The 18,811-nt window shown below is 41.1% G+C and overlaps 1 protein-coding gene across 1 annotated transcript; it reads left to right on the forward strand.

Moving 5' to 3' along the window:
- Positions 1-350: 350 nt before the first annotated feature.
- On the forward strand, positions 351-7,124 carry LOC117235290 (protein artichoke-like). The gene is made up of 4 exons (XM_033497171.1): positions 351-721; positions 1,055-4,147; positions 4,531-4,868; positions 5,196-7,124. Exons 1-4 carry the CDS (start codon positions 430-432, stop codon positions 5,757-5,759), a joined length of 4,287 nt encoding a protein of 1,428 aa, XP_033353062.1. The 5' UTR covers positions 351-429; the 3' UTR covers positions 5,760-7,124.
- The last annotated feature ends 11,687 nt before the right edge of the window (positions 7,125-18,811 follow it).

The following is an 18,811-nucleotide window of genomic DNA, read 5'->3' on the forward strand; positions in this document are numbered from 1 at the left end:
GACAAACTAGCTCAAAGCTATTCTGCATTCCGATGATTTATGGCAGGTACTTAGAGTGCGTGTGTGAGATTATGCAGATGCGTTACGATGATTAGTGACTCTAAATCACGCAATTATCGGCTATCGAAGATATGATTATTAGGCGTGAGAGAGATTAGGAATAGCAAATAGCTAACTGCTACGGTAATTATTTTATCATGTAGATAGAAATATTCAGAAATTTATAAAGGGTAGTACTGTGAGTTATACATACAATAGAAATCATTAAATTATACACTGGCTAACATATTTCCCAAATTGTGAATTACTGTGCATTGTTATACAACGAATAACGCATTTGTGTAGGGGCACGGCAGCAAGATCGAACGTCGTCAAAAGAAACGATGAGAGGATTCGGACGAACCTGGACCGGAACGGCGCGATAATAATATGTGGACGACTTGGCCGCGGACGAGACGCAAGTGGCGGGACTCGGACTCGTCGCGTGGCGGACACGAGACTCGTGGTAACCGCGACGGTTTTCGTTTTATCTATTCGGTGGTGTTGGCAGCTTGCATGGCAGCACAGGAAGCGAGGAGCGCCAAGTGTCCACCGCCAGACACGATACCTGGCTGCCCTTGTTACAATTTCGAGGACGGCCTGTTCCTGGAATGTGCCGGGGCCACCGAGGAATCCCTCAGGACCGCTTTGTCCAGTGTAATACACGCCGCTGGTGGAGAAGGTACGTACTACGCGTGGCCACCATCTATGACGGGGGAATACATTAGGATAAATAAGGGATTTCGTTTCCGCCGGACGGGATTTTCTTCTCCTTTGTCCCGAGACCCGATTAAGCGAGCTTGTATTCAACACCGCACAGAATAATTACCCGAATACGTTTAGATTGTGTTCTCAATTAAGAGATCTCGAGTAACTCCTACGTTTATCTCGCTGAACTGGTTTTTATGCAAACAGATACTACGTCTCGAATAGCTTTGAATCCATTATACCACATATTCAATGTATAATCTACGTGTTTTGGTTAAGTAGATCGAGCGAATTACGACTGTTCCAGGAGCGATAGTTCAATCCCTAAGCGTTTACGAGCTAGACAGAAGAGTGGAGGAACTTCGATCTATCGCCTTTCCAGCTGGTTCTCAGATCAGGCATCTGCAGATATCTCATTCGGCAATTCGCGAGATAAGCGAAGATGCGTTTAAACGATTAAGCAAAAGCTTAGAATCCTTGGCGCTGGTGTCTGGTCGACTTCCACACGTGCCGCAGAAGGCGATGGCAACCTTGAGTTCCCTGAAAGCTCTGGATTTAGAGGCGAATCTGGTGCACGAGCTTCCTAGTTACAGCTTCTACGGACTTTCTCTGATTAAATTGAACCTGAAGGGCAACCAGATAATAAAAATATCGGAATACGCGTTCGCAGGCTTGGAAGATACTCTGACGGATCTAAGTCTGGCTGAAAATAAAATCCGAGTATTTCCTATGACGTCTTTAAGGAGATTGGAACACCTAACGTCGCTTAGACTAGCTTGGAACGAGGTATCCGAGCTTCCAGAAGATGGATACTCGAGATTAGACGCTCTAAACTTTCTCGATCTAACCAGCAACAACTTCAAGAAGATCCCTCTCAACTGTTTTCGTTGTTGTCCGTCCCTCAAGACTCTGTCTCTCTACTATAACGCCGTCGAGTTCGTCGATAAGGACGCGTTCATATCACTGATCGATCTCGAGTCCATCGATCTAAGCCACAACAAGATCGTGTCACTGGATGTATCCACGTTCAGAGCAAACCAGAGGCTTAGGTCCATCGATCTTAGTAACAATCACATTCATTACATCCGCGGCGTGTTCTCCAAGTTACCAGAGCTGAAGGAGCTATTCCTGGCGGAGAACAACATCCTGGAAATACCCGCTGAAACGTTCGCTGGAAGTACAAGCTTATCGGTGGTGTATCTTCAACAAAACGCTATTAGGAAAATCGACGCGCGCGGTCTAGCGACGTTAAGCCACTTGACACAGCTACACTTGAGCGGCAACTACATCGAGAAAGTGCCGCGAGACTTTCTCGAGCATTGCGACAATCTCTCGACCCTGTCTCTGGATGGAAACAACATCCGCGAGCTGGAGGTGGGGACGTTCGCGAAAGCAAAGTCGTTGAGAGAGCTGCGACTGCAAGACAATCAGATTACCGAAGTAAAGAGAGGCGTTTTCGCGCCTTTACCGTCGCTCTTGGAACTGCATTTACAGAATAACGCGATAACGGACATGGAAACCGGCGCTTTGAGATCCCTGCACAGTCTCCAACACGTCAATCTTCAAGGTAATCTTCTGGCGGTGTTGGGCGATGTGTTCCAAGTGTCGAACGATGTCGGACAAAATGGAAACAGCGGCAGCTCGTTGGTCTCCATACAGTTAGACAACAACGGCCTCGGTGTCCTGCACAATGACTCCTTAAGAGGCCAAGCGTCGGTCAGAATCATGTGGCTCGGCCACAACAGATTAACCCGCCTCCAAGCTCCTTTGTTCCGGGACCTGTTGCTGGTCGAGCGATTATATCTAACAAATAACTCCATCTCACGAATCGAGGACACCGCCTTTCAGCCAATGCAGGCGCTCAAGTTCCTCGAGCTAAGCATGAACCGCTTAAGCCACGTCACAGTGAGAACTTTCTCGGAATTACACGAGCTGGAAGAACTTTACCTGCAGGACAATGGGCTGCGTCGCTTGGACCCTTATGCATTGACCGCTTTAAAGCGACTTCGCGTACTTGACCTAGCCAACAATCATCTGAACGTGTTGCACGACAAGATCTTCCAAGAGGGCTTACCAATCCGGACGTTGAATCTCAAGAACTGTACCGTTAGCGTAATCGAAAACGGAGCGTTCAGAGGGTTGAACAACCTGTACGAATTGAACTTGGAACACAATCATCTCACTGCCTCTACGTTGGATCGTCTTGACATTCCTGGACTCAGAGTGTTGAGAATATCGTACAACAATTTTAGTCAGATCAATGGAAATTCTTTAGACGGACTACCGTCTCTTCAGCATCTGGCTATGGATTCTTCTCAACTCTACAGAATGCCACCAGAGATATTCTCGAAGAATAAGAACCTTGGTAAAATTCTGTTAAGCAACAATCTCCTCCGGATGCTACCTAGTCTTCTCTTCCTTGGTTTGGACTCGTTGAAAGAAGTAAAACTGGACGGTAACAGATTCCAAGAGATACCGTACGACGTGTTCGCGAACGCTACTACGGTTGAGTTTCTGTCATTGGCTAACAACGTGATTGTAAACGTAGACATGTCAAAGTTAAACGGGTTGACCAATTTACGGGAATTGGATCTGCGTGGCAATTACATCATGACTCTTTCTGGGTTCGCCGGCGTAAATCTCTCTCGATTGATATCGGTAGACCTGAGTCACAATCATCTAGCTGCTCTGCCGGCCAACTTCTTTGCCCGATCCAACTTACTTCGCAAAGTCGAGTTGGCCGCTAACAAATTTCATCAGATCCCGGCGGTCGCCCTGTCCGCGCAGAATATCCCAAACTTAACCTGGTTGAATGTCACGGCCAATCCATTAGTCAGGATACACGAGATTAGTTCAAAAGCAAAGTATCCTGCTCTTCAGGAGATTCATATTTCTGGAACGAATCTGACGATCGTTACGAGTCAGGACTTCGAAGCGTTCCCAGCATTGATGCACTTGTTCATGGGCAACAACATGATATCGCGAGTGTCGCCGAGCGCGTTCCGCAGTTTGCTCGAACTATTAACCTTGGACTTAAGCATGAACGAGCTCGAGCTACTGCCTCAGGAGAGATTAAAAGGACTGGAACACCTCAGGATACTTAATCTCACGCACAATCGCTTGAAAGAACTCGAGGATTTCCCGCCTGATCTAAAGGCCCTACAAGTGCTGGATCTCTCGTATAATCAGATCGGCGGCGTGGGTAAGAGCACGTTCCAACATCTCGAGAATCTCGCTGAACTTCATCTCTACGGGAATTGGATATCTTCCATTTCTCCGGATGCGTTCAAGCCCTTGAAGAAACTGAGAATTCTCGATCTGAGTAGGAATTATTTAGAGAATTTGCCGTTGAATGCCTTCCGACCACTGGAAACGCAAATACGGAGCCTTCGTGCAGAAGGTAATCTACTTAAATATTTTTTCCTACTTACTCTTTTTAGTTACAGTTATTCAAAGAGTTGAGACTTTCATGCTGGTATCATAGAATTTGTAGAATCTAAGATACGAACTACGTTTCTAAGGAAGGTGAATGCGATGGTGCTAACTGCCATCGCACGATCCACTTCACATTCAGAAAAATTCAACGATAAATTCTAAGATTCTCTGAAATTCTAAAATTCTCTGGATAATTATGATTTAGATAGAGAGCACGTGTCGTAAAACTAAAATTGTTATTAACATTCCCGAGGTATAGCGTAGCAACCTTTACTTATACGACAACGATATTCATCCATCTCTCGCGAAACAGCAATTATGCAAGATTAAACGTTTTTCTGGATATAGAGAACCCACTGCACTGCGGTTGCGAGTCTCAAGAGCTCTGGGAGTGGCTGCGTGATCATCAGAAACTGGTGGGCGGTGGCGTAACACGGAATCGAGGAGGTGGATTGCGAATGAACGACATGGACAGCGGATTACTCAGGTGCCAACAGCCACCGGAATTACAAGGATTGGTGTTCCTCGAGCTGGACCCGCACGCTTTCTGTTCCGCGCCTCTCGTCTTGAAACTTGCGATTCAGGATATCCAACCGTTCTCCGTTTTGGTATCGTGGCAGAGTAGAAATCACTCGGGTATTCGCGGTTATCAAGTGGCTTACCACACAATGGAAAACATCGATGAGGTAACACCAAGACATTGTCTTTACATAGAAGTAGCTAATTTATGGATCCTCGGCCTCTATGGAATTTCTCAATTTGTACAATGTTCAGTGATTAATTTTCATGTGTCTCTCTTTACATCTTCGTGTTTTTCTTCTCGATCATTCTAAATACCTACACCTACACACGAGAGCTTATATCGATTAAAAACGCATGAAATCCTGACTGACACGATCAGATTCATAGAGGTACATGATCTGCGAAAAAGTCTCTAATATATTATGAGTATACCGTATCCTGTCAAAATATTCCAATCTTGTTAATCTTCTTTTTCTCGATAAAATTTTCAGATCCGAGCAAAGATCCTGGAGCCAAATTCGCGTTCGACGAAACTCTCAAAGCTCTCCCCAAACACTCGGTATTTGATCTGCGTATTTGGCTTGGGCAACTGGATGGGCCAACGTCTCGAAGAAGACACGATGGACCAATTTAACTTCTCGAATCACGAAACATTCGAGTCGCCGTCGGATATGCAAATGGCAGATTCGTCTACGAGTCGTTGCACCGAAGTGAAGACCCTGGAATCACCGGACGCGGTAATCAGCAGCGATGGTTCGTCGATGGGCGACGTCGGTAGTGTCAGCAGTTTCCTGACAAGACGTTTGGGTTTGATAGTCGGCTGTTGCATGGGATTCGTTGTGTTCTTGCTTCTCGTGTCCGTTCTCGGCTATCTGAAGGTGAAGAAGCAAAGAGAGGCCGTGAAGAGGGAACAACCGATTCCTCCGGAGTACATTTCCTATAGGCACTTTAGCATTCAGAGCGGAGAAGCTGGACACGCGGCCAGACAGGCCAGCCAAGACGGTCAACACTCGAACTTCATCAACAGTATGGGCAACACTAACTTGAATGTATGAGACAAGTTAAAAAACTCCCGAGGCGTGGAGGTTTCGAATGTTTGAACAGATCTGGATGGTTTTTCCTCCTGGGTTCTATCGTCAAACGCGTAACCTTCCCGACTCGTGGCAGTTTTCTCCTTCTCGATCGAACTCGAACCTTCAAATCGAAGTTAACTAATCAACCGAAACGGAAAGCTCTCAAGGAAGATCGTCGACTTTGAAGCGACGAAAAGAAACTTCAGCCAAAAAGTTTGTGTCGCGTTTGTGCAAACACTAAAAGTGAACGACCTAGTTAACCGAGCATTTTATATGTGAATTTTCTACGAGTCTTAACTTTATTCGATGTAGCTTTACTCGGTGGACCGTGAACGTACATAACAGGCTCTGTACGGCAAGTGTGTTCGGTGCATCGTGGTCTGCGTAGGATCGGAGAATTTCATTACGCAGCAGTCGCGTTCTCTGGACGATTTACGAGTATAAACATGGTACGCAAGGACCCATTCGGACTCGCGCGAAGCATGGTGTATTGTGTTTTCTAAATGGCTCGGCAAACCGGTCGCGTGGGTAACGGCGTAACAGCGGACAATGCGACGCGTCGTTTCGTATAACTGCGTTCTTGAATTTCCGCTAGCAACGCAGCAAGGGGCCAGTTACCCTGTCAGACGATGATGAATCGCGTAGCGGAGGTACGACACTATCGTGCGAGGATCATCGTTCGTGGATCGTTCGTACGCTGGTAACGAGACACGTTTGTACATAAATGAACAGTTTCGAATCGTTGTTGCGAGATGAACAGCGACGTTCAAGAAGAATTCAAACAATTTAGGCGAACAATTTCAACGATTCTTCATTTAGCAAAATGTAGCTCAGTTAGGCTGAAAGCATTGATTCCGCTTGGCTCGACGTAGAAGTTAAAATCGACTCGCCAAAAAAGAAAAACGTCTTTTCGCGTTCGTGAATTAAGCAAAACATACAACGCCGGTATTGATTCTTCGAGTTCGCGACTTTTCGAGTATATCGTTGATATCGTTGTTGCATCGTGGAAACGTGCACTCGTGGAAACGAATATTTGGTACTGTGGGACTATCGCACCTCTTTGCTGTATCATAGGCTAAACGGCACGGATGTTATCAGAATATACATTGGAAATTAGGTTGCGTAATAACCAGCGAATCGTAGTTCAGGTGACAAAGAGAAACTGGGCTCTAGCGAGAATGTAACTGCGATAGGCCATGTTGCTCGTTGCGTTGAATAGAACCGGATACGGTCGATAAGTGTGTATCGTGAATGTTCGAATGCATCGTGAAAGATCTCACATGCTGTGTACTGTAACATATACATATGTCACTGTAATAAAAATGCAAATTCTTTTTTAACCAACAACTTGTTGTATGAACATCCCTTCTAAATTATTATCGTCCAAAGATATCCACTTTCCAAAGAACAAAAGATATCCAGCTATCAAAAATTCCCAAGGATAATTTTACGTTTCGAATGACTGACGAATCTCCGACAGATAAAACAGAATAAAATATGAATTCCATAAATAGAATAGAATGTTAAAATAAAAAATATTAAAATTATTCAAATAAATAAATATTGAAAGCAGAAAAATCTACAAAATACTCGGGACGTTTCGGATAATTGGAATCCTTCAAATAAGCCGCGTACTCCCAACTATTTCGGCTCGCTTCTACCTCTTCAACCCGATTCTCCGTAATTTGTATAAATTTTCCAGCGTCTCAACGAGATGTTCCCTGTCCACTTTATCCACTTGCATTAACCCTTCCTGACAATTTTAACGTGATTTTCTTTTCTTTTCCTGCTTTCCTTTTTCCAGCAACCGGAAACTAACCACCGATTCGTAATGTAATTGATAATTGTAATTTGCAAATTAATCACAATCGATCTGTCATACACACAAAGAATCAGAGCTTCTACTAAAAGATGTCAAAGACGAGAAACGCGAAGATGTCGGATAACCGCGGTGATAGGGCGGTGGGCTGTCGTTCACAGAGGACACGAAATTGCGTGAAATAAAGGACAAAAACGTAGAGTGGAAACTATCCACAGCGTACACATTTTTCTCGGCTGATAGAGCTGTCCAAACGTTTTTCGTTTCGCTCTTTAATCCCGTTTGATGCACGCTTCACCAGCCACCTACTGTCCTACAGTTACGTTCTAAATGGAGACCATTAATCGCGGATACGATCAAATGCGCGAATGCTACTGAAAAAACCTCGCATTAAAAGTGGCCGGCTCGTTTGTTCGAATCACGTTATTACAAACAAAAACACCAGCCCTTTGATCAACCTGCAAACTTGACTGAACAAAAGATCCTCCGCTTTTCACAATTTCAAAATTAAAATATCGACCGTTTAAATAGCAAAGTATCTTCATCGAGGATATCTAATTATTAATTTATTTAGTAATATCAGTCACTCGGGAATATTTTAATATATCGTAAAGAAATTTTTAAAGTTATGAAATTAAAAATCTGGGCAGTTTCCAGAATGACGCGTCTCTAATCATGTCGATGATTCGGTATTAGCCATATAGTAAATAACATTAAATGAAATTTCGAATTTAATGAATTTTTCAGATTCTTAATTCGAACTTGCTGATATTTCAATACAAGAGAAAGAAAGATAAATTGTACGTTGCATTTCGATTATTTATACAGCTGTTGCTTAAAAAGTTTACTTAAAAGCTAGACAAGCTTCGGATTGAGCGCGGTGGATGTGACTGAAAGAACCGGGAAACAGCCTTGGAAAAAACTTTCTCTAATCTTGCCACTTTAGAAGCGTCGCACGGAAAGACGAGCAGAAACGGGTAAAAACACAACGTGTCTTTTACGACAAAATGTAGAAACGTGTAAAAGTACAAGGAGTTGCTTTCAAAGAAAACTTCTCTAAGACGACGCATTCAACGCAAATTGAAATTGTTTGAATCATCGTGCCCTCGTAACTATTTTCAAAGCGGTATTTCGATAGCTACTCCGTAAAACAATAAACGACTTCTTCAGAACGTTTAGCGATAACGTTGAAAATTCTCCGCAGTAGTTAATTCTTAAAAAAGCTGCACGATTACATTGAATTTGTTGCCCAACACAATCTTTGTATCGTTTTAATCATCTAAATTATGGCTGTTAGACAGCTACTATCTATATTAAATATCATAGTACGCAATTCAATTATTAATTTTGTTATCTACAAGAAATTAAAGACACGTAGTTTTTGTGTCTGATAGCGATAGATAGATATGCGAAATAATCACTTTCAAAATTATTAATTCTAAATTCTTGCTGATTTTGTTGCATTAGCAGAGGATTAATTTCCAACATATTTCATGAAAATTCAAACGAGTACCGATTACTCCAATAGCGATAGCGCCTCGTTTAAAGTCGCTCTTAATTACTTGGTCCGAATAATGACTGAAGCAGGACTAATTGTAAGCCGGTTTATCGTGCCGCGGGTTGGATGAACTGATAGAAATGTCTGTGATAGTGGGAGCCGCAATGCCTATCTCGACATCTCGTCGAAAATAATGGTACCTTCGAGCGCTCGATTCTCACATATTATCGGTCGCTATCGATGAAATTTCGATCTCCTCCAACTCTCTCCTCTCCATCGTTATTTATCAGAAATATCGAGTGCCATGCATAAATCGATCTTTTCCACGTAATACTCCGTGCCTTTTGTTAAAAAAAAAAAAAAAATAAAATTCGTTGGAACAGTTTTCACAGATTGCTTGATACATCCTTTATCGAGTAACTATAGCCGTAAATAACTACTGTTGCGAATTAAAGAAAATAATCTACAAAGTTAGCTACTTGTTTTCAGGAATCGCGCGTCCGATTAAATTAATTCTTTCTCAACCCTTCTTTTTTTCTGTTCTTCGAAGCTAAAGAAGTCCGAGAAACTTTTTAAAGGTCCTTTGTTTTTAGTTAGAAGACGGAACTTCTTTCGGAAACAATCCTGAAACCGCAGACAGAGCACTAACGCAGTGGCCGATTGTCCTTGCGTCGGACTTGCGCCAACTCGGTTAACACTTCGAGTACCGCGGATCGATATTACTCGTTCGTTTTCCGCTCTCCCACATAATTCTCTTCTTCACGATTCCGATTACGTCCGAGACTTTTCCGATTCGACACCAAACGGTTAGCTGAAAAGCCTCCGGCTGAGATTACGTAACTCGCTAAAATCACGTACTTCACTCGTTTATCATGATCTTGACTGCGGTTTCAAGCGAACCTATTCGCTTTCTAACCTTCTTCTTTCTCTATCGACTATTAAAAAGCACACAAATGGAGCAAACAAGGTTCATTCTCAAAAGCCGTACTCTGTCAAGGCAGCTAGCTATCGCTAGACCACGAATTTTTATATATTTATAAGAAGCTTAAATACCTACAAATGTATAAAATGCACAGAATAACAATATTATATTAGAATGTCCAAAATAAAATACAATAGTACGTACTTTGTTCATTCGAACAAGTTAATGTTCAACGTCGGTTAATAAAAATATGAAATTGCGTAAATATCGGTGGCAATCCAACTGTCGCGCCCAGAGAACCAAAGGAATCAAAGAGATCCTGGCCAAACAACCGGAAAACTAAAACCGCAAAATCAGCATTAAGACTGATTACAGTTTCGCTGCTATTAGTTTACCGCTAGAAACCAAACAATTTGCCCCCACTTTTACTCCATTAAATGTATTAGTTCGATTTAGAGCTTCGAATTTGCCGACTTCCAAAGTTACTCGTCACGAGTGACAAGTTAGACCACCGAATTTCATCGATGGTCCATCTTTCCGTTCGAAGGAGAAGAGAAGGAGAGAGAGAGAGATAGGTAGGGAGAGAAGACGGCTCGTTTCCTTGAAATTCGGCGTGGAAACGGGCTGGATAGATGTTGTTTCGATCGCAACACGTGCTTTGCCACGATTAAGTCCCGGCGACGGAATTACCCTTCCACTGTATAAGACGGATTCGGTCTTGGTTGAAATGTTGAGCTCTTGGTTGGAAACGGTGTTACATGCACGATTCGTAGCGTCATGTTCTGCGAATGGGAATCGAGGTTGTCGATAACGACAGACAAGATCCGAGGAACTCGTGAGATAGTTGAATGTTCGCGTGCTTCCATAGTTTGCAAATAATTGCATTTCATCGTCAAATCTGCATGTTATTCTTGCGCTCCAATCTGATTAAATGATCATGTTTCTATTTGTCAATCCTGCTGTTTTCTGGGTTATTTTAGAACCAATCGTATCTCTCGTTCCTGAGGTTGGAAGGAAATATCGAAGTGGATGCTAATGTATTTCTTAAAACAAAATGTTGATTTACCGATCATCGGTTTATTGATTTCCATGGAGACTTCGATTAAAATGAAAATGAGATTGAATATAAAAGTCCGAAGACGATAACAGAGTTACAGATAGTCGAGAGAAGTTAATTTATAATTTACAAACGCTACAAACAATGTGCCATTGAAAAGAGAGATATTACTTGTAGAGTGCACAAAACGGAGAACAATTGAACCTTGGAAGAATTGAAACATCAGTTTTCAGCCATATACCGGCTGTTCAACGATGCGATCGAAAATTTGCAAACATCCCTCTTTTGCCATGAGAACTCGTGTTCACTTGTAAAAAAAATTGCCTCGTAAAAATTCAGCCGAGCGACAAATGGAGGAAGAAATCGAAAAATCGATGACAGCGAACAAAAAATTTTCGCTCTGACTTTCGGCAATTTCAATTGATTGTTGGGCGACAGCAAAACCGCGATATGGTGCTCCCCGTGGGCAAACTTTACAAGAGAGCAACATTTCTCGACGCGATTTTTCATTTGTGCAATGGATAGAAATTAACAAGTTCGACGTCTGCTGCAAAGTAACTCTGTTAGGTTAAATAAAATACCAAAGGACAAAAGTTAAACTCCTTGTAAGTTAACCACTGAGCCGTCAATTAAACTTAATTAAATTATCTTTATAACACGATCGATAGATTTCTCTCAAAAAAATTTTTCTTGCTCGATTTATGGAACCTATAGAGCGCTATCATTTTTCTATTGAAATTGAATAAACAAAGATATCGAGCGTTATATCTAAGGTTTATTATGATTAGCAAATATGATAGCTTGTATGTCAAACAATAATGAGAACGATAACCGTGATTGTATTTTCAATTAATTTCCTGGTGAAATGGGAACGATCAAATGTACAGTGCAGTGCTAACAATACACGGATCGTACATTATCTTCGATAATTATCGGTCTCGTGACTATTTATATTAACATTGTAATTACTATTTCTAGTAATTTAATTTGAATTTACTCGATATATTAACATCTTTCTAGAAGGAATTAAGAAATAACGAACATTTAGTACGACGGCACGTTGGAATAAAATTGTATTGGTAATTACAAAATTTCCAATTTTATTGCAATTTCTTTGCACTTTTGTGACTGCTTTGACTTTTGTGGCTACTTATAAGTAACTGAAAAATCTTACGTTGGATCTACGTGCAACGAACGTTCGCGAATGAACGACACATTCGATAATTCATAAGCGTGGCACGATTTTCGGGCTCTTCTCTTTCCAGCTGGATTTCCAGTGGAATAATCCGACGAGCATGTGCCGGGGGTTTTATTTCGTTTAATTTCCTCCCGGGAACAATATCTTTGGCGACGCGTATAATCAGTGCATTTGGGTAATAGGCTACTAAATACTATCCCCAGAGTAAAATTTTTCTCCAAAATATTTTTTAATGCAACATCGTTGGCTTTGCATCGTTCAACCCGGAATTTTGTTCCTCGTTTTCTTTTTCCCTTCTTTTATCTTTTAGCAGTGTATTTTTAACAATCACGACGAATAAACCATATTCGAATATTTTTAATAATATTATATCGATGCAATGACACAAACTTTACAAAAGAATGAAAATCAGATTTTCCGGCGTTGCAAATAAGAGTAGAAAGCCACATGGAACTTATAAATTATGACAATGATGATGAAATCGGATTAACATGAAGTTATATAATTCCCTCGGTCATCATTCGCCATCTTAGTAAGGGAAAATTTATGCACATTATTCGTGCGCATTTTGGAAAATGGTAGATGAAACACGTTTTAATCTCTATTATTTAATATTTATCTGCACTTGGATATTTCGTGCACAAAGAGCTTTTGTGTTGCGTAATACTGAAACATCAAACGGAAAATGATTTTATAATACTTTATTTTTATTAACCAGTATTTTAATTAAACTCAGACGTGTTTGCCAACTGATATGCACACATACACTTCCCTTTCGCCGCATTTCATCCATTATTATTTTTTATAACACACACATTATTTATATTTCCAGAACGAAAAATCAACCGCATGTCACATTTTTTAATTCAGACGTATTAAATTTAGTCGGAAAAGCATAGCTTTGGTATCGCGATAGAACGTTCGCTTTTGATGAGATTTCTAGTGTACAGCGAACGAGAATTATGTGGTTTTATTCGAATCAATCGAAGCCATCCATTCGCTATACCTGCGCATCAAATACCCTTTTCATATTTCCAAGAAACAAGCTGTCTTTCTGTTTCGTAATCCCATTCTCGTTTCTCCTGTTACAAACATTGAAATGTGTTTGCGATCAGAAAATGGAAATAATTTTAATTAAACAATAACTATTTTCTTTGCTCTCGTTGAACGAGCTGACTTGATCGTATCTAAAGTAACACTCGTTCCATCTCTCGTCGTTGTTTCGATAAAACATCCATGTATTATTCATACACCAGCGTGGCAACAGGATTTTCCAGCAAATTTCGTGATGCACGAAAACTCGAGCTGTCGCGTGCATCGAGACGCGACGACGAAACACGTAGGCCCACGAATTTCACTTTGAATCTTTTTAAAAATAAAGAAATTCTACCGCCTATAAATATCCCGAAGTTCTTGACCCTTTTTCGCAAAATAATTCACCGATCGATATTTGTGACCTACAGAAATATCTGTGAAAGTTTCAGAAAAATATACCACGTCGTTCAACAACGACGTAGAAACCTTGAAATTGCATATATTCCATAGTCACTTTTTAATACCCATCAGTTCATTCGCATATGTTTTTAATTAGTACTCTTTGTTACAGTACAGTCTTTTCTTATGTTAAATTCTTATATTAAACATTACAATTAATTTCCTATGAAAAGCTAAAAGCATCGATTGTTTAAGATGTAAATATTGTATTTAATGCCTGACTAAGAATTTAACGCTTTATTATTTATCAGAACGACGCAATAAACAATTTCCTTCCAACCTCGTCCAATACACAATAAAATCTATCAAGCATAAAGAATAATACAAACTTTTCGAACGACCCAATATCTGATGTAGATATACAGAGAATTTTCAAAATAAAGAAGTAATTATTTTTTAAGTCATTTAATCTGAATTGATCGTCATTGCATTATGTCAAGAGGTAAACACGAACTGCAACATTCCGAAACACGTATATTGTTTCTTTTTAACGGATGTTTGTTCATCAGCCTCAACCTGCCGGATGTAACGGGGAAATTCGTATTCCAGCGAGATAAATTAATTGGAGAATGTACCGCGTTACTCGAAATGCCGTGAATAACTCACGGCTCGAATGCATCGGGGTTAATGTAACTTTAGCAAAATCGTGCGAGTGTTTTCCGTGACGGTGGCTGAATAACACAGGCTGATGTTTGTAACGTTTTGCCTGATGAAATTCCTGTTACACCATTCCTTCTTTCGTCATTGCGCTCTCGGCTATCCAACTTGCCGGCCGTTGCCAGAAAAAGCTCGACCGCATCCAAAGTTTCGTGACCTTTTTCATTTTTATATCTGTGTAACTGTTATCCCCTCTGGCTGGGGAAATATCAAATTTGAGGAAACGAGCGCCGAACCAAAAGGGTCGATCGATCGATATTACAATCCCGACGCTTAATCACGATTTTCCATGATAAAATACCCATTCAGCGACAATAGCGCGCTTTACTAAGCTTCTAGTCATCAACGCCCTCAATAGCAGCTGTCATACAGGTATCGGATCGTATCGATTCAACAGTTTGATAGCTTGCAAATTGTTGCGATCCATGCAGCTATCTCACTCTTTGAGTCGCTTTGCTTTCCCACCCCGTTTATCAGCGATTCGTTGTTTCGTTCATTATATTTTTTTTGAAATTTTGAAATTCGTAGGATTTCATCGAATTCGAATTCTACGTACAATATATAACGAACAGATAGGCGAATATTGGGGATGAAACACACGACTAAGGTATTTTCTGAAATATTTCCTGACACTAAGAAGACTTATTGATAAAAGATCGAACGAAGATGCTGTTTCTGTAAAAAGAGACGATCTTGCATTGTGAAAATCATTGAATAAATCTTGATGCATTTGACCAAGCTACTCCATGCTCCTCGCGGTTCGACACGCAACTAAAGATGGGCAAATCAGTGAATTTTCCTTCTCGTCGAACCATATTATCCCTTAATTCATTTTACTTACATTTGAATAAGTCAAATCGAATTGATCTAACTCAAACGTCGTGTAGAATGTTATTAGATAGAAAAGAAAGGATGCAGTAAATTGGAAAATCTTTATATAGGGCACTGAAAACAATTAGATCAGTAAAATGGAGCTTCGTGGATTGAAGGAAAGGCGATAACAAACTTACTCGGAAATAGAGAGATACGAAGAAGAATAATAGAATATCATTGGAAAGTAATCTCTGATTTCCTTGAAAATTAGTCGAATCAGGAAAAGTTAACGGCGCTAGCCGCGAACGATGAACGACATTGATCGTGCAACACGCAGCTCTCTTCTAACTAAAATTCAATTGAACGGTATTCCGCGCGATCTCGAACCGCGAGCTCGTATCTACTTGAATTCCGGTTGCACCAGCAAACTCGATAAAAATAGTGGTAGAGGCACAAACGTGAATACGAAGACAAATGGACGAACGTGAAGCCAACGAGCAGAGATGAGAATCAGAATCAGGGCCGTGTCGAAATTTAAATTCACCGGGTACGTTTCGTGACGTGAACGAGAAGTTTTCTAGCCGCGTAAGACGAGCACGTGTACAACTCCTTGCCAACGATCGTCACCGATAATTTATGTTTTCTCTGTCGCATTTCTCACGCGAGCGAAATAGCCGCGAAATTAGAATTTACTAACGCAAAGTAATATATACCATTTTAACCCACGTTATTCTTGATTATCGTTGATTATCGTAAATCACATCCCAATAAAGCGCACCAAATTCGAATAGCCAATTTTGGAGATTTTATGACCGAGCTCCACGTTGACACGAGGAGATTTGAACAGCTAACAATCACGCGAAGTACATGAAATAAATATCCTGTCCTATAATAATGCGATCCTTCAGCCGTATTACAAACTTTGACATTTCTATCAATCAAAAGACTCTTCGATAGAAGAAATAAAATAATCACTTGCATTACATCTCAGCAACCAATCGAAACGCGACAAAAGTTATTTAACAAACTGTCATCTTCTACGTTTGAATTTCGTGGAACTGATCAGCGTGGTTTCTGAATGCCTCAATTATTTTAACAGTTCTTCATACTTGGATCGATTCGTATTTAATCTGAGTTACGGTTTTCAAACAATAGTAATCAATCATAGCAGCGAGTTCTAAGCAACTCTCGAATCGCGGCAAAACAAATATTACGTACGTTCCTATCTATACGGTTGGAGAAACGTTCGGTCGATATGGGCTTCGTGCGCCAGGCGAAAGTTTCGTGATTTCGCGATCTATTGCTTGCACTCCGGAGCCGACGATTTACAAACAGACAGAAAAGGCTTTGCCAACTGAAACTTGTAAAATCAATTATCGGCGTTCGCGGTAACTCCCGGTTAGGAAAACCGATTTCGACGCAGATCTCAGCAAGACGAAGATCGATCTGTCTGCCAGCCCGTGGAAAAAACCTACTAGCCGAGTGGAATTGCGATTCGACCCACTTATTTTCAGTTCGCGTTCAGGCTACTTGAAATTCGGCCGGCCTTTAAGATAGTTCTCACGTATTTACAGAAAAAAACTTCGTTTTAAGTTGTTTGCTCGGTCAAAGAGAAACAATAAGAAACTCGTTTAACTTCATTTAACGGCCAATAATTCCTCCCTGACGTAATAAAAATCCATGGCTATTAAAAATTGATCGCGTTTCTTGTTTATAGTGGCAATATTCTCGAGAGCAACCAATTCTGTCAAAAAGCTTATCGACGATACAATAGAGAATCTCCTATCGGTTCTAAAACTAATAAATTTCACAGCGTGCAACGCAACGGGCTCCTGAGAGTGGCTTTTCATCGAATAAATTTGTTACGGAGGCTCTTACAGAAATTACTAGTTGAATCTCGATAAAAAGGGCCGCATCTAATCAAATTAAAAGTTCTAATATAAAAGAAATATTTTATATTCCTCGCCTTTACGATGGCTAGGAAAAACCTACCTGCGCTTTCTTTGTTCGTATTGATCAAGCAGATCGATTCTGCCACGTGAACAAAGAAACCGAGTTCTGTATATAAAACAGCGGAAAATAATTAATCGCTGCGCCGCCTCGCCCGTATGGAAAGGTTCGCGAGACGGAAATTTATTACACTTCTTTAAGGCCGCGGGACAATTAACGGTGAAAAATAAAAGTGAGATAGGGGAGGAAGCGTTGCTACAAAGGAAGAAAGGAACGTCACCGGTGAACGTGAAACGCGTCTGCCGTATAAATTACCCGATCTCTAATTAAGTAGAACCGAAGTGCTCGTTAAGGGCCGAGCTGTTAATCATCGGACTCGTGGTCGGTGCGACTGAAATTTTTCCGTCGCTTGCACGGTCACGTATCTCTATATGAGACAAAATTATTCGTGTTTGTTGGCAACGCCGTACGAAAATTCAGTTCTATTACTGGCTGTTGATAAATTTCCCGTGCGCTGCTATTAATTTTTATTCGAACTCGAACGATACGCGAATAATTATTTACGAGACATCGAAAAAAAAAGAATGAGAAATAAGAATTACGACTCACCGTTCGTAGACCATAACACGATGTTGCTTCAGATTCCTAAAAGTATCCCTTTAATCTAGATTTTCATTTCGTTCGCACGTAAAAGAAGAAGGTAACGCACACACGCGAAAACTATATTCCACCCACACCGAACTTCGATATACTATTGCGATACACGTGCGTTTTCTATGCGCGGAGAGTGTCACGTGCAAACGGAATATACGAGCATGTATTCGTATCCATACACGAAACTGTCAAACTTGTTATCGATGTCGCGTTCACAATCCAACTGATATGGAAGGAGATGGTGTATGGCCCAGAATGAAGAGGACATAGGAAAAATGATGACGTGTCTGGGACGAGTGGAAGAAGAGCTGGCAAATTATATCCGCCATTCGACACCATTACCTGTGTGATTATCGTAAAAAAGACGTTTTAAATATAATTTCCAATTAAATAAATATAATGGTAAATAAATATACATTGGAATTTTTATTTCAGGACTACTGAACCTTTGTTAATTTTTAAAAGTAAATTCATACGGTAGCTTTGCAATCCCTGTTTAAGGGTACAATGCCAAGTACACTTGGGATACGCGATCCGTGGTTGCGATTCGGCTCTCCTCGAATGTTCAGCCGGAAATTAAAGAGTCTTCCACGAACAACTAACCGGAAGGAAGGGCGATGTTTTTCCATTCTGCGTCGCTCCCTAAATACGCGTCAAACAGGGACGCGAAAGAAAGAGGGTACAAAAAAATGGGAGGGGGGAAATGTAGGAGAAAACGAGATAGCAATGACCAATTTTCACCGACACCGACACTGGTCGCGTATCTCATTTCAGGCAAGCGACCGACCCAATTTCGCGACAATGCGCGCTCTCTACGAAAAGAGATAGAAATGAATAAACGATATAGAAGAGGAGGACAACGAGAGGAAAAGGGTGGAATACAGGGGTGGATGTGTTGAAGGGAGGAAGGGTTTGCAATGCGCGGCGGTTTTACGCGGCCGTGCGAGTTGCAATTCATGCGGCGCAGGAACT

The sequence above is a fragment of the Bombus vosnesenskii genome, unplaced genomic scaffold, assembly GCF_011952255.1.
Source record: "Bombus vosnesenskii isolate JDL3184/JDL3185 unplaced genomic scaffold, Bvos_JDL3184-5_v1.1 scf7180000013315, whole genome shotgun sequence".
Lineage (NCBI taxonomy): Eukaryota > Metazoa > Arthropoda > Insecta > Hymenoptera > Apidae > Bombus > Bombus vosnesenskii.

Excerpts from the sequence above, each read along its gene's own strand:
- LOC117235290 (XM_033497171.1), top strand. The coding sequence starts at position 430 with ATGTGGACGACTTGGCCGCGGACGAGACGCAAGTGGCGGGACTCGGAC. Across the intron at positions 722-1,054 it reads ACACGCCGCTGGTGGAGAAG|GAGCGATAGTTCAATCCCTA; the intron begins GTACGTACTACG and ends CGACTGTTCCAG. Across the intron at positions 4,869-5,195 it reads CAATGGAAAACATCGATGAG|ATCCGAGCAAAGATCCTGGA; the intron begins GTAACACCAAGA and ends TAAAATTTTCAG.